The 16,772-nt window shown below is 39.4% G+C and overlaps 1 protein-coding gene across 4 annotated transcripts in view; it reads right to left on the reverse strand.

Annotated features, from left to right (window-relative positions):
- Positions 1-4,538: 4,538 nt before the first annotated feature.
- PPP2R2C (protein phosphatase 2 regulatory subunit Bgamma) overlaps positions 4,539-16,772 on the reverse strand; it is a 242,838-nt gene continuing 230,604 nt past the window's right edge. For all 4 annotated transcript variants that reach the window (XM_077477810.1, XM_077477809.1, XM_077477812.1 and 1 more), the window contains 2 exons: positions 13,838-13,929; positions 4,539-12,808 (listed from right to left, as the gene is read on the reverse strand). In XM_077477810.1, the coding sequence (XP_077333936.1) occupies positions 12,517-12,808; positions 13,838-13,929 (384 nt within the window). In that variant the 3' untranslated portion in view covers positions 4,539-12,516. The remainder of the gene's footprint in view (positions 12,809-13,837; positions 13,930-16,772) is intronic.

Below are 16,772 nucleotides of genomic sequence, written 5' to 3' on the forward strand. Positions count from 1 at the left end.
AAGTATTATCTGAAGAAGATAATGCCAAAGTTTGGAGACCATGGCCCTAAGAGATGAGCACAGAATTGCACATACAAACCACTAAAGCTAAATAACACAAATGATATGGAAAAAAATTGCAGAAAATCACCTTACTTATTTGAGAATTCCATCCTATTTGCCTGAGGGATCAATTATACCTAAAGACTGTGACTACAGTATTTTAGCAATATCCGTGCAGTATCTCTAATGAATCGGCTAAATCAAACCGTATAAGAACTTTATACAATTTACATTATTCTGATCTCTTCTACATACATACATTTTTTAAAGATTATATTATGTTATTATTATTAGTACCAAGGACAGCGCTCAATATGGCTTTATCCTTTTTTTTTTTTTTTTGTGTCCATTTCTTTCCTTTTTTTCTGTAAAAAAGTCTTTATGCTTATTAAACCTGTCAGGAGGGCAGAATAATCAGCTTATGTTTGAATCATTTAAAGGAAACCTGTGCTGAGAGAGTAAGGAGGGTACTATTTCTGATCTCCTTCTAGAAATGGTAGCTTGTTGTTGAGCTGTAACAATGCCTTTTGATATTTCCTGAGGCTCTGTTATAGAGCAAGAATGCAGATCAGGAATTTCCCTTCACTCTGATTTTCTGATCTGCCCCCTTGGTCCATCAGGTGGCCCTGAAAGGAAATTTTGGTTATACTGTTATATTATGTTATTATTATATGTTATATTATACAGTTATATTATCATAACTTGCTATTACCCTATTCTCCACTACGATGCCAGCACATAATACAATAAAAAAAAAGTATAGTGCAGCACTATCCCAACCTAAAAAGAAGCTTAAACTAGAACTATAGGCAAAACTTTTTTTTTCATTTTGGATAGAGCAAGGGATGGTTCTAAACCCTGTGGGATTTTTTTTGTCACCATATGTGTCCCCTTGCAGAGATTTCTCTTCACTTCCTGTCCCATAGCCAAACAGGAAGTGAGAGGAAATCCCTACAGATTAAGGAAATACCTTGGGGGGGCCCCCCCAGGTCAGGGTAACCCCAGCTGGTAGTGCCACAGTGCTGGATCCGTGTGGCCAATATCCTGTGCCCAAAGCAACATTACAAGCAGCCCCCAGAGCTTCTTATGGAGGGGTCTGGGTATGATCCTTCAAGGTGCCGCCGACGAGTCAATTGATCCAGAAGGCTTCAAAATGGAAGCTGCTCCAGCTATGAGCAGCCACACAGTTGACAGAAGAATATTTTTGTAAAAGGTTAGCAAAAAAAGCATACAAAAAAGAAAAAGGTATGCTTTTCTCAGAGGAGAGAGCGAAGACCCCTAAGAACACTAGTATAAAAAGTGTCCCCAGTTTCTAATCACCTGAAGGTAGTTGCATAATCCAACTGTCTAATGCCCCGTACACACGGTTAGAAATTCAGACGGGAAAAGTCAGATCGGATTATGTTGGAAAATTCGATCATGTGTGGGTTCTAACGGGCTTTTTCCATTGGAATTTAAGAGCAAGACCTAAAATTTTCCGACAACAAAATCCAATTGGACTTTTTCCGATCGTGTGTAGAGAATTCTGACGCACAAAGTACCACGCATGCTCAGAATAAATTTGGGGACAAAAGCTATTGGCTACTGGCCTCTACATAGTCCCGTCGTACACGTTGTACGTCACCTCGTTCAGAACGATTGGATTTTCCAACAACTTTGTGCGACTATGTGTATGCAAGACTAGTTTCAGCCAAAATCAGTCGGAAAAAATCTGACGGATCTTGTGGTTGCAATGTCCGACCATGTGTACAGGGCATAAGACTAAGATCCTGTGTCTTGTAATGTAGAAGAAAGAGATGAATTTAATGATTTAATATTGATTACAGAGAATTAATGTGTGGTTTATTTCTGCTTAGAATTCAGCTTTAACCAATTATATTTTTGTCTTACTGCATGGTGAAGTGTTTACCAATCATGCGGTGACCATAGGAATGTCATGACTTAAAATAAAGGAGTAACCATAGTAGTTCATTGTACGATGCACCATGTGTAAACCTCCAACCTTAAGAACACCAAAACAGCTCCATACCGTTACACATATTCTTCATCTTGTTTGACAGAAGACATCAAAAACTACTCAAGCATCATTTAATTTCCTTTACATGACATACTTTATACTCTCCTCTTTAGACTCTGCTCCTTCAAACTTAAGACCAATCCATCCATAATAGTTTTACTGCCACTCACCATGCAGTGTCACTTTCTCCATTTGAACCATTTATTTTCATTTGCCAGTTTCAGATGTGTGTTTAATTTGAAACATTGCCTCTAAGGCCAACATCCAGAGTAATATTTTCATTGTTGCAGATTACACTGGAATTTGGCAGGTACTACGCGTTTCATTAACACATTAACGCAAACATTAGTAAAACAGTCTGATCCCTTTTTTTTTTTAAGGCAAGTCATGGGCGTTGCCCTCTGATTTAATTGTGGGTGGGTATGGCATTATGAATGTATGTTACCATGCATTGCAAAAATGTGTGTTTAGTGTATTACTACATGATTAAAGCTGAAGTAAACCGATCTATAAAACTGTTTCATTTCCAGCATGTGCCGGAAATGTAACACTCCCATTGGTTGTGTTCTCAACCAAACTGTCAAACCTTCCAATGGCTGGTGTCATAACTGATCACATGTGCAGCACCATGGCAGTTGTAGATTAAACAGAGGCAAAGATGGCAGCTTCCTTGGCTGGAAACTATAGGGGTGTTTACTTCCACTTTAACCACTTCCCGTCTGGCCTATAACAGAATGATAGCCGGGCGGTGGTTCAGTTATCATGACTGGGCGTCATATGACATCCTTCAGGATAACAGCCGCCGTGTGCCCGTGGGGGCGTGCATCGCGGCGATTGGTGGTGCAGTGTGTCAGTCTGACACACCACTACACTGATCTCAGTAAAAGGCCTCCGACGGATCACGTGATCCAATCACAGCTGATCACGATGTAAACAGCAAGAGTCATTGATCGGCTTTTTCTCACTCGCATTTGACAGACTCGAGTAGAGGAGAGCCGATTGGCGGCTCTCCTGACAGGGGGGGCCTGTGCTGATTGTTTATCAGCGCAGCCCCCCCTTGGATCCTGCCCAGGACCACCCTCATGCCACCCAGGACCACCAGGATGGCCATCCACACTGGACCACCAAGTATGCCCCTCCTAGACCACAAGGGAAATGCCAATCAGTGCCAAGGCAGCTGCCAATCAATGCCCAGGCAGCTTCCAATCAGTGCCCACTCACAATGCCTACCACTGCCAGTGCCACCAGGGATGCCTATCAGTGCCAAGTGTCAGTGCCCATCAGTGCCACCCATAAATACCCATCTTTGCAGCCTTTCAGTGCCCATCAGTGTCACCTATCAGTGCCCACCAGTGCCACCCATGAGTGCCCATCATTGCCGCCTATCAATGCCCATCAGTGCTGCATATCAGTGCCACCCATCAGTGCCACCTACCAGTGCCCATTGTCGGTGCCTGTCAGTGCCGGCTCATTGGTGCCACCTCATCGGTGCCACCTTATCAGTGCCCACCAGTGAAGGAGAAAACTTACTTATTTACAAAATTTTATAACAGAAACAAAAGCAAAACTTTTATTTTTTTCACGATTTTCAGTCTTTTTTTTTTGTTTAGCAAAAAATAAAAAACGCAGAGGTGATCAAATACCACCAAAAGAAAGCTCTATTTGTGGGAACAAACTGATAAAAATTCTGTTTTGGTACAGTGTAGCATGACCACGCAATTGTCATTTAAACAGCGACAGCGCAAAAAGCTGAAAATTGGCTTGGGCAGGAAGAGTGCCCAGTATTGAATTGGTTAAATACGCAAACACTAAGGCTGGGTTCACATATGTGCGGCTGCAGTTTGCAGTCAGCGGTCTGGTGCATTCTTGTTCACCATTTCAGGTGCGATTCAGGAGTAAATTTTTGCCTGAATTTGCACCTGAACCAGGTGCAAAAATGCACAGGATCATTTTTGCCACCACCCCAATGGCCGCACTGGACATGTGTGTATTGGGACGCCTGCCTTTACACACACATAAACTTTAATGGCATCCCAGTCTTAGTCAGTAGGGTTCAATATTGAGTTGGCCCACTCTTTGCAGCTATAACAGCTTCAACTCTTCTGGGAAGGCTGTCCACAAGGTTTAGGAGGGTGTCTATGGGAATGTTTGACCATCCTTTCGGAAGCGCATTTTTGATGTCAGGTACTGATGTGGACGGGAAGACCTGGCTCACAGTCTCCGCTCTAAGTCATCCCAAAGGTCAGGACTCACAGGTCAGTCAAGTTCCTCGCTCATCCATGTCTTTATGGATCTTGCGTTGATTAAGGCCTGATGGCCGAAATGTGTTGGCTTTTTTGACTGTTGTTCACCTGCATTAATAAAGCGTAATATATTGATCCTCTAAATAATTCCCACAATAATTGATCCCCATAATAATTCTTTTTCACATTTTGTAATCAAAAGAACATGTACAAATAAAGTTACACCACTGCCAGGATAAATATAATATTTGTTTCTGAGACTGTAATCAAGTAAATCCAATCATCTTGGCCTTTCAGTCATTCATTTGTCCATATTAGAATAACAATCATTTTTTTTTTTACAGAAGAGAAACCTTACATCAGTTATAGTAAATATGTACATATATTGTCCATTGTAAGTGGATTATACAATATAAACACATTCCTCATTTCCTCAAACAAAAGCTGACACATTGTATATTGTGTGCAGTATGGCTGAGTCGGTGCACATGCGATTGTGCTTCACACAGGTATTTACAGCAGAAGGTTAGAAAAGAAAACTCAAACATACACTTCCGTATGTACTGTTTCTGACATACAAGAAATAGATATATAAAAAGAGTTTTGCTTGTTGCGCCTGAAAGCAGCAGCTGTTTTCCCAAAGACAAACTATAAAACATGCATAATTGTCCGCTGACAGAAGTTTATACATTATTTAAAAGGAAAATCTGTAAAATAAACTGTATTTCTCAGTTACTTTTCTGCCACAGGACATCGGGATAGTTCAATGTAAACATTTTTTTTTTTCGACTGTCCTCTGTGTACTTCAAAAGCACAAATTTAAATTTATAAATAAATAAACCTGCATAGAGATTGTGAACTTTAAAGACAAGTCCTCCCAAAACGAATATTTCAGTTATGAGTGGATAGTAGAGGGTCGAAAAATCCACTGGCTTCTTAAATCTCCTTGGAAATCAGTAAACTCCCTGCCGAGGTTCCTGGCTCTGCTTTCATTTTCCCAGCTTAGAATTTTTTTAATACTCTTTTTGTAAAAATTTGCAATTGCAAAAACAATAAATTGATGTTAATACATCTAACAGTATGTTAATAAAAAAAGGTACCACAAGACTTTCTACCCTCCCTCCATTGAAGATAACTGATAACGTCAAGTTTACCATGGCAAAAAAAAAATCTCATGAAAAGTCAATATGGCATGACCAGTTAAACATTCATCCAACGTCATTACTGCAATAATGCCATGATGCACTCAAATGTCTAGGAAAACTTAGAGCTTCATTTTTTTTTATCAATAGAGGCATTTTTGAATTTTCCTATAAAAATAAAAGCAGCAAAATATAATTTGAGTTCACAAAAAACTAGCTGCATACCGAGTACAGGTTATGGTGAGGTGGGCCAAAAAGGTTTCCATCTTGTGACATCTGTAAAATTGTGGTTTTCACTTTCTGCCCTGGTGGCAATGGTTACAAGGACAAAAAGAGGCTAAATATTCAGCATGAGGTCACAGACAACATTGAAAACCTCACAAAAGTAAAAAAAAAAAAAAATCTAATTTAATAAAATGAAAAAATCCCCCAAATTTTGTGTACACAAGCGGAAATGTTGAGTATGCCACACATAATAGGTATTTCTGCACACACTGGAGTGAAAGCAATAAGTCAAGGGCCATCATTCACAATTAATTGTAAATTGATGACCTGTAAAGGCTTTGAAGGCATCATCTATGGCCAATTTTAGGTACCATTGTTCTTTGCAGTTTCCTGGGTGCAAGTTTGAAGCTTGACATATTTGCTATGTATTTACTCCACGCAACCTCGCCTTTTAGATTTCACAGAAAAAATGGTATTATATTGTGTTTTGTGCACTAAAATGAATTTGAATAAATATTATAATTGATAAGGCATAGCACAAATATCGTGTGAAAATTGCAACTACCATAATTTATTTCTACAGGGTCTCTGCCTGCAAAAAATTATATATTTAGGGGGATTTAAGTTTCTTTTGCATTTTAATATGCAAAAATAAAGAAAAGAAAAAAGAATAATAAAAGGTGTTGGCAGCAAGAGTTTATATACTTTCCATAAAGGAAAATACTGATACAGGCAGAAGATATGCAGACTGCTTCTTTTTCACCTCTCTGAAAAAATATTAGTCGGCAATGGCAAACTCTGCATTTTTCTCAGGGAAAACCTTCCACATTTTGAGCCTAGCACACAGCTACAGGGATCTTATCCTGAGTTCCCAAGTTATACAAGAAGCCAGAGATTCAACCCAAAAGCATCTACACAAAACTGATGTTACATTTTGGTGACCTGGCCTTGTAAGTATCGGTCCCCCCATGACTGGTTCCCCCCTCCATTGAGCAGCCATTTTGTATCGTGCTATGCACTCAATACCTCAAAGAACAGAATACCGTTGAAGACTATGCAACACAGTCTTCAAAGAACTAAAAAGTAATCAGGTATAAAATGTTATATTTGAGCAAAATAGAATTGCAGCTTTAAGAAAAAATATCTTCTATTCGATTAATAAAAAGCATGCAAAAGCCTATTGCTGTACATTTCACAATAATGCCGAGACACAATTTTTTTTTCTTTTTCTTTTTGATGCAGCATTGTTTCTCAACACTCTGTCACATTTAATTGCTAATTTTGTTGGACCTTGGTTGATAGGTTTCCTCACCCAGCAGCAGAATCCTTCCTCAAGGCAAAGCTGAGCACAGCAACCACTTACTCCCACATTTCAATCTCAAACATGACCAAATGGATGAGTGTGACCTAAAGTGTTGGTGGGTTTGGCCAATGGCCAGCATAAGAATCATCAGCAAGTTTTGGATAGTTTCAATGGAGCGTTTGCTGCTCAAGGCCCAGGGGGCAAGCAAGCATGATTGTTCTATATATTAGCAACACTGCATCAATTTATTAATGAGAACTATAGAAAAGAATGCAGGGGAGGAATTTTTTTAGGAAGAGTCAGCCAATTGGTTCCTTATATGTCTTGTCCTACAAGACAGATAAGTGACTTTTCAGTTCTGGTTTCATAATCATAACCCATAACCATGAGAAGGAGCGTGGAGGTAATAACCATTTATTGTGGTGTGCCACATTGCTAAATATGGTTCATCTGTGTTGTTTTGTTCACTCTGGTGTGCTAGCAGCCCATTAAAATGAATGGTCTTTCTTAGCACAATACACATCATAACACACCAGAACAGAAAGTTGTGAATGGGCTTTAAGAAATTATAGTGTCCTCAGAAAGCTATGTAGGCGTTATACAGAGTCCAATACACTACTCTTTCGACAATGTATGACACTGAAAACAGAAGCTAGCCATACATGGGTAGAAATTCATTTGATTTTGGAACATTTCATTTTCAAACAGTTAATGGGATAATTTTTAGTCGTAGTGGGGAAAAAAATCAAGCAGGATGGAAAATTTTCCTCAAATGAACAAAATTCTATCTTCGAATTTGTTTTTTCATTCAGGAAATTCCATTCATTCCAAAATCGAATGTTAAAAGCAAACAAAATTTTGAAGTACGTTTGAAAGACATTTATCAAGTCATTGACAAGGGCATTATCAAATGCGCCAATTCTATTTTTTTGTATAAAAGTTAAAATGAAAATCTACAAGTGTACGACCAGCACTTTTTTGCTTACCCTTATTAGTAAACACTACAATAGCTCAATGAGTATTAGTTCCATGTCTAGCCCTAGTCAGAAGAAGATCCTACATCAAGGATCCAAAACTTAAGGGACTGAGCCAGTGACTGTCCTTGATCAGATGTTGATAGACTTACATAGTCCCTCATTAGATTACCCTTTGAAAACACATCTTTGTTGAAAGCAGCAGAATTCTACAGCTGGGTGGATAAGTGATTTAAGACCAGTTTACCTGAAGTGACTACGTATGCAGTTTTGAAATGCTAGTGCATTCTGCTGTTCTTTTTGCTTGCTGTCACAATGGAAAACTATTTTAGTCACACACCAGTAATTATATTTTTGGAGTGACGGTCACAGATAAATTCAATTTGCAGACTTTTGTTGAGAAACATTGCAGTTTGTATGCACTGATCAGTTATTTAATTCATTTAAAATGATACCTATGTATGTGGCTATGCACAATGCCATCAGTGGAAACATCTATACATGCACTGATGGACTTGAGGATGTGTACTTTGTGGTAAGCTGTTCTTGGAAAAATAAAGCATTATACTATCTGTATGTTGAAGACTATAAGAAACATGACACATTCCTGATAGACTATGATTCATGCATGTTGTGTTATCTAGGTACAGATCCTTAATGGTCTGATAAATCTGAAGTTATTAATCAGTCTCTAATCTACAGGATATTTCTCCTCAAGCTGCTTAAAAGATGGTTGCCAGGAAAGTTCCCTTATGTGGGTTGGCTGTTCAGTGATTTATAGCCCTCATTTCTTCCATTGAGGAGACAAGTGCTCTGTGAAGTCTGAGCCTCTATCTAATATCAGCAAACATTAAAAGTTCTTTAGATCTACCTAATCTATTTAAGATACACCATATAATGTAGTGCTTGGGCCTATCTGATTTGATACAAATTTAATAGATTGTTGTTGTCTTCGTATTACTTAGTTATGGTAAATCCTGACAAGATTGTACATTTAGATTGTATAATGTATGGCCAGGTTTTCAAAGGCGTTGTTGGAGGAGGTGCTGCCACAACAAGCTGAATAGGCTGCTATGGCAGCATTTCCGCTAGCAAGTAATCCAATGCAACAAGGCTGGTTTCAGATGAAGGGTCAAACAAAGAGCTGTAAATCACAGCACCTCCATAAATACTAGGAGTTTAATTATCTCCTGGAAAGCCTCTTGAAGGCCAACTCCACCAAAAACTGTTTTTTTCTTGGATCGCTGCTGATAGCTTCTTACATCTCTCAGAGACTCCAGTTACAAAGTAACCCCACCAGATATCCCAGTGGTGCTGAGTTTTAGTGAGTGTTACATATCCAAATATTGGAGTAACAGTCCATAAATAGATTCTTCACGGCATAGAAAGAGCCAATAACTGGGAAGAACATTTTTTATAGACAGACACAATTGTTTTAGTTTTGAGGGATGAGGACAAGAAAAAGAAATACTACTGCAAAGAAATAAACTACCAAAGGTATGAGTTTGTAGAGGCTGGTGGTCCAATAAACCTTTGCCCATTCAAAGATGAAATCGCAGTTTTTTGTGGAGTTGGTCTGATAGTCTACTTTGTAGAAGTTTCTTAACTTAACTAATTTTTCAAAAAAGTGAAATTAAAATTACCATAAACTACTTTGAGTACAACAACCCCGAAGATCATATAGTGACTTATGATTAATGTTTTTGAAGTTTTTGAATTTGCTGCAAAAGGCTGCATTTAAATATGTCTGAAGGAAGAACAGTTCTTACTGCCAATAACAACAAATAATTTGTCCGTTTTATTCTCCAAGATCTGATTCTACAATTATTCCTCCCACCCCAAGACCGACAGCACTCTTCCCTATATCTTGCATATAGCAGAAAAAAAGAATATCCTGCATCATCACGCTACTTCCCTGATGTATACTGAAGGAAGAAGCTGCCAAAGAGAAAGAAAATAAGAAATATGCTACTTGTCACTTTATAGTGATACATGGGACAACATTTTGACACTGCTTGAGCAACAGATCAGTGCTGAATCATGAACTGTTCTTTCTTCAGATAGCTGTATGCATAGGGATCAAAGCTAGTACATGCCCACACAATGATTGTTAGTTTATTCTCACTGTCAGTGTGAATCTACTGGAAATCCCCAGTCTGTATCCTGAAGTAATACAAATTGTAATGATGGGCCTTGTGTGTGAAGGGTGCACTATGGAATGTCTATGTAACTTTTTAGTTATATTTTTATTCTGATTGACTGCAATATGTAATGCAGGCACTTTCCTTTCCTATGGTTTTATACATGAGACACAATGTAGAGCATATTTTATGTATGGGAAATGGGAACTATATGAACGCTGGCCTAGTCTACCCTCAGAGCAAGAATGCAGTAGTTTCTTTTTTTTAAACTTTTAACTTTTAAATATACCACCTTGTTGAATGGTAAATACTGAGACAGGAAGGATGACCTTCATGGAACTAAATCTCCAACTGTGAAAAAACATTATATATATTCAATGCAGTGAACAGCAGCCTACAGCCCATAGACAGTGGGATACCAGACATTACCACTTAAAATGAGTGGTATAAGATGATGAGGAAGAAAGAGATATATAATAAAACATCTTAGTATAATGTACTGTAATCACAAAAGTGCAACAGCGATTTGTTTATCATGGAAGATGTGTGACTGCAGTAGCTGATCAGGCAGATGTATGTGAAGCAACACTGGTACTGTCCAGGGGCTCCTGATCATTTTATCCCAGTTATAGAGATAATAAAGGACAATTAATCTGCTATACCTACAGCTCACAATGCCGTATGGCCCTCTGAATCACACAGCTTCTGAAAATCATGTCTGCATGTGAGCACGCTGATAACTTTTGGTAAGCATCTTGTGTCTGCATTGGTTATAATGTACTGTCTGGAGGCTTCTCCTTTCCAACTAGCACTGTAGGAGTCACTGGCGTGGCTGCAACCTTTTCTCTTAAATCACAGGACATGACCTGAGACTCCTGTCTGCTATGATCTTTGCGGCCAAAGACCTGCACCCCTATGGTTCACTATGACCCATTTCACTGTGGCCTGCAAGACTATGGTTTTCTATGAACTGGGAACCCTATGGTGTGCCAGGATCTATGTCACTATGGTTTCCTATGACCTGGGGCCCTTATGGCGTGCTTTGATCTATGCCATTATGGGTTACTATTGCCTGTGAGGCTATGATTTACTTTGGCCTTCACCCCTATAGTCTGTTAAAAGGAGAAAGTCTAGAGGCCTCCATACATTCAATGTCATTTTTAAAAGCTTTATTTTTTATAAGTCTCAAATAAGAACTGCCTGCAGTGCCTGAGATCTACCTGTTAGATTCAAACCTGCTCTGAAAAAAAAAATATCAGATGGAGAATATAATGTAGCATGAATGGTGGCTTTGGAGCAAGACAGACAGTTATTCTTCAAGACATAAGGCTAAATGTGTCAAAGCAGAAACATCGTCTCAAAGCAGAAACATTTGCTGCCCATAGCAGCTAATCAGATCAATCTTCTTCCCGTGCAATATTGTAAATGAAAGAAGAATCTAATTGGTGACTATGGGCAACGAAAACCTATCAGAAATAACTGTTCCCTTCTGCCTGTCTAACAGATAAAGCCCAGTATAATGTGGGAAGCCTTGCCACGAATATAGGACAAGATAAACCTTCCAATGTACATAATTAATGTGTGGATTTTCCTAATGGGCATGCAATGACATCACTGTAGTACTAATACTCCAGTCTACAGGAATACCTGGGCCCATTGTGTTATGTCGCTGTTCTAAACATGATGACAATCTTGTGTCTTGAAGTGAATAATGCTAGCATTGGTGACATGTCATTGAAGCACAAGCCCAGGATGCAATATGACTAGACATCAACCAGATCCCGAAGCCCCTCTCTTTTACATGGTTAACCCATTTTATGATGAGCCATGTCTTCAAGTGGACATATTATCTCATGGCTCTCTTCATTTGTCCAGAGTTGGAAACTATGGCACGCCAATAATTGGGATAATTTGTGAAAGATTTCAGCTCTTAGATCTGCTTCCCCTACAAAATACATGATAGTAATTGAAGTCCATTAATTTTGGTGAGCCTCAGGGAACCAGGGGTCCCTTCTACACCTGTTGTAGATATGCTGCTGCACAGCAGTATTCTTGCAGCATGCCACAGAACTCTTAGTGGCATTTTACATAAACAAAATGTAATCAATGTATTAAGGTAATACTAAATAATAAAATAAAAATAGCCTCTCTGCTGCCTGAACGTCTTTGGCGATTATATGTATAGACACATTTCTCAAAGCAGTCCCATCAAATAAATTTCCCCTGCACAAGTTATAGGCCTTAAAGGATAAAACAACATAAAAAGAAACCTTCCATAATCAATAAACCAGAAGACAATTTCATCTCTTTTACCTGTACAATGCAATTAAAAACAGAATAATTCCACCACAAAGAAGACTTTCCAATAGAGGTCATCATTGTGAGTAGCCTGGAAAGGCTGGCTGAGGAATTATGGGAAATTGGAAATCCTAGTGCATATCCGAGTTCACTTTATCCTGAAATATGTACAGATTGTTTGTCGCTGCTATGGCAATGATGTTCTCGGTTGGGTGCCAAGCTGTGTGTAAGATCTTCTTAGTGAAGTCCAAACTGTCCACGCTGATGTCATCTTTTCTTCTCTTACCACCGACGCAAACTCTGCGAGGTTTAAGGACGGCTCGGGGCTTGCTGCTTTCTCGGGAGGCTTCCAGGGTTACATCCCTCTTTGTGTTCCGATCAAACATCCTAAAGAAGTTGTTGTATGCCCCAGTCATGATCACACTAAAAGGAAATAAAACACATTCTTTGAAATGGAGCAGCCAATTCTTATCAAAGTTTAAAACAAGACTCCAACTATCTACCACAGAAATTGAAAAGATCACAGCTTCTCATACATACTATGATATTTTTTATATTTTACAGCCATTTTGAAATTCTATTTTATTACTACTGCTCCCTGAGTCAAATCTTTTTTGGCCTGATGTATAGACTTCTATTAAAAATGTACTATTTATCAAAAATAAGTAAATAAATCCAACCTCTAATATAATGTAATTGTTATGAAAAACTGGTATAAAGGAAAAGAAATAGGGACATCTGTTTGACCAATCATTATTTTCATATTAATACTTCATGGTCCACAATATTAAGGGAATGGTAGGTGTGTGGCTTTTTTCTAAATATTTTTGGGTACGTTGTGTCCCTCTTTCCCACATCATAAAGTTGAGAGATATACCAATACACTGTTCTTCATCTGAGAGCTAGTCTGGCCCCCCACCTTTAAGAATGCCGAATGCCCCATGAAGTCAAAGCCCCATTGCCCAGACGTGCCTTGGCATCCAATGATGGCATCAGGAGTTTCATAGGCAGAGAGTAACCGGAAATCATGTCTATATAGAATTCCTTAGTTCACTGAAATCTTAGGGGTCAGTCAGAGATTATTTTTAGCCCACAGTGAAGGTAATGGCAGTTGTAGCACCTGCAACACCAGCCAATACATCTCACTGTCAACACACCAGAAATAATAATAAGATATGTTGTTGATGAGTGATGTAATATTTACCTAGTTACAGCTAGAGCACACATCCTACTTATACTCTGAGGCTGGGACTTCCCCATGCCTGTACAGCCTCTTTCTCTCTAATCTTCACAATGTATGCATTCCAAAGAAATTAGAACTGCCATAGTTCCCTCTGATATTCTTAGTGCTGATTTGTACATTTATTATTAAATATTAAAAACTGGCATTAAATAGTCACATCCAGTTTAGTGTAATAATGCTTTTCATAATAATTAATGGTGAAGTGTTACCTGTCCGAGCCATTCCAGGCACATTCAAACTTATCGAAAATGCAGTCGTTTTCATACAGGGAACATAATTTACTCCTAAGATAATCGTGAACCTGCAGGAAAAAAAAATTATATTGTTGAATATTTACTTGGCATGCCTTCAGTATCCTCAATCATAATTTGTCTTACAGGGATATTTTACAAAGCTTTTATGGTTTAGTAGGATACAGTTTGAACCCCCTCAAAACATTCATATCCAACTAGATTTGTTCTATATTATTGGAGACATTTTACCACTAATCCAAGTGGCTTCCTCAGTTCTAGTAAGTGCCAGAAAAATACTGTTACTTTATTATCACATGGGCAACTTAGTGACCTTAAAGCGGAGCTTCACTCAAAAAGGGTAGCTGCGCTTATTTGCCTCCTGGTTTTGACAGGTACCCACTTCCGGCTGACTTCGCTACGGCATACTCAGTCCAGAGTTTGGCTCCCCCCCTTCCTTCCCCCTCAGCCGAGCCCATTCACAAAACGCTGTGTGCTTCCCTCATGCGCAGTAGGGAACAGGCTGTGAAGCTGCAAGGCTTTCGTGAAGGGAAGGAAACTCAGGATGAGCCACGTTCGGGACGGCCATCGACAAGCAGAACCCCAGACATGATCAAGCGAGTACAACAATTGCTGGCACGAGATCAGCGACTGACTCTATGATTGATGGCTGAGGAATTGGGCATTAGCAAGGACATGGTGCGTACTATCGACAAAGATTTGGGTAGGTAGGCAGGACAAAACTCTGGATAGCCGTACACCAGAAAACGACTTAAAATCCTATGTTTTATTGAAAATCATAGGTCACATCACATCAAATATTCCACAGCAAAGGAAAACATAAAACATAGGATTTTAAGTCTTTCCGGTGTACGGCTATCCAGAGTTTTGTCCTGCCTACCTGCCTATTGTGTATGTATCAGCCAGCACCTGGGGCTCACTGATAGGAAGAAGAGCATTTTCCCTGGAGGGCCATCTTGGAGCGGTGGTTCCCTTTTTCTATCTACCACAATCACTGGACTGTACAAAGATTTGGGTAAGCGGAAGATCTGTTCCTGGTTTGTGCCGCACAAGCTGACAGACGAACAGAAAGCAAAACAGATGTAAACCTCTGGAGATTTCATTACCATGTGTGACCAAAATCCATCTTTCTGTGAACCATCATCACAGGGGTTGTGATCTGGTGCTACCACTTTAATCCAGAATTCAGCATTCACCGATTTCCCTGGCGTCTGCAGACTTCTTTCTGTTTCCTCCGCCTGAAGAGCCTCATGAAAGGTGCACGTTTTGCAGATGAGGTGGTAATCCAAGAATGTGTGACATAGGTTCTGCAATCATTTCCTAAGGAGGCCTTTGCTGACATTTTCCAGAAGCTTTATGAACGTTGCGAAAAGTGTGTTGTGAAGGATGACAATTATTTTGAAGGCCAATAAAGGTCATTTTTTTTGTAAGTTCTGTTTTGTTTGTTTTTTAATACCATTAACCAAACTTTTTAGACACACTTCATATAACCTTCCCTGTGTAACAGTGCTTGTGCCTGAGCAGTCAATCACCACACCTAAATATGCTTATGTTAGAAGTGGTATTGATGCATCCACCTGGGTAATTTCCGACACCATCTGACCCCAGAGTGGTCTCCTGCATTTTCCTACTCCTGAATCTGTAAGTATATCTAACTGAGAGGGGGTGGTTATCAGGAGGCCCTGTCACTTTGCCCTGAATGAGCAAGGTAGCAATGTCTCTTTAAGAATGCTAGTTTATTGGCTGCCAGACTGATACTTTGATTTCAAAGATTTCTACATCACTGACATAAGACAGCTACAGTGATAAGTTATTCTGTTCTTGTTTCTGACACTAATTTAAAGCATTATTATAGAAATCGAAGAAACCCCATTCTCAGTCAGGAGGCCAATACATAAAATTCTATGTTTATTTAACATACTGTATTTTATGCATGTAGTTTAGTTGAAAAATCTTCCCTTGTGTATACATCCAAAAGGTCTAAGACTGCTGCTGGGCACAGCCATCTTGGATGTGATGTCAGCAGGCCCAGTGGACTCAGAGCTGTCATTCAAGTGACACTCCATATTACTCCCCTGCACACCTTCATCATCAGGTACCTTAAAATGTTATGTAGGAAAGTAAGAGGAGGGGTGTAAAAGCTGGGCCGGCACAGACAGTAATTAAACACTCCAAGAATAGGAGTGGGCTATGATATGCAAGAAGGGGGGAGTGAACTGTGGTTTGCTGGGGAGTCCACTCTTCTTAGTCCTTGTACACATGGTCGGACATTCCAACAACAAAATCCGTCGGATTTTGTCCGACGGATTTTGTCCGAAACTTGTGTTGCATACACACAGTCGGACAAAGTTGTCGGACAATCCGATCGTACGTAACGTGATAAAGTTATTTCGTTACGACGGGACTACGTTCAGGCTAGTAGCCAATAGCTTTGGTCTAGGAATTTGATCTGAGCATGCGTGGCACTTTGTCCGATCGGAATTCTCTACACACAATCGGACAAAGTCCGATCGGATCATGTTGTCGGAAAGTTTTATAGCCCAGCTCTATAAACAGTCCGATGGAGCCCACACACAGTCGGATTATCCGACAACACGGTTCGATCGGACATTTTCAGTCGGAATGTCCGACCATGTGTACAAGGGCTTAGAGTATTTAGCTTTTCTGGTAAGTTTAAAAGCAGCTTGCAAGTGACTAAAAGCTGTTTATGGATAGGCAACATTTGAGTTTTTTGTGCTTTTACCTGCCATTTTTAAGGTGATGACATGGTCTTTTTAGGAATACTTCATGATTTCTCTCTAGAGTGCACTCTCCATATCCTTTTATGGATAATCCACTAGAGAGTTAGTGAAACCAGCAAAAGGGTATGCTACACATTTGTGTGTGAGCTCCA

The sequence above is a fragment of the Lithobates pipiens genome, unplaced genomic scaffold (assembly GCF_037356315.1).
Source record: "Lithobates pipiens isolate NorthernLeopardFrog02 unplaced genomic scaffold, aLitPip1_a1.2 Scaffold_13, whole genome shotgun sequence".
Classification (NCBI taxonomy): Eukaryota; Metazoa; Chordata; class Amphibia; order Anura; family Ranidae; genus Lithobates; species Lithobates pipiens.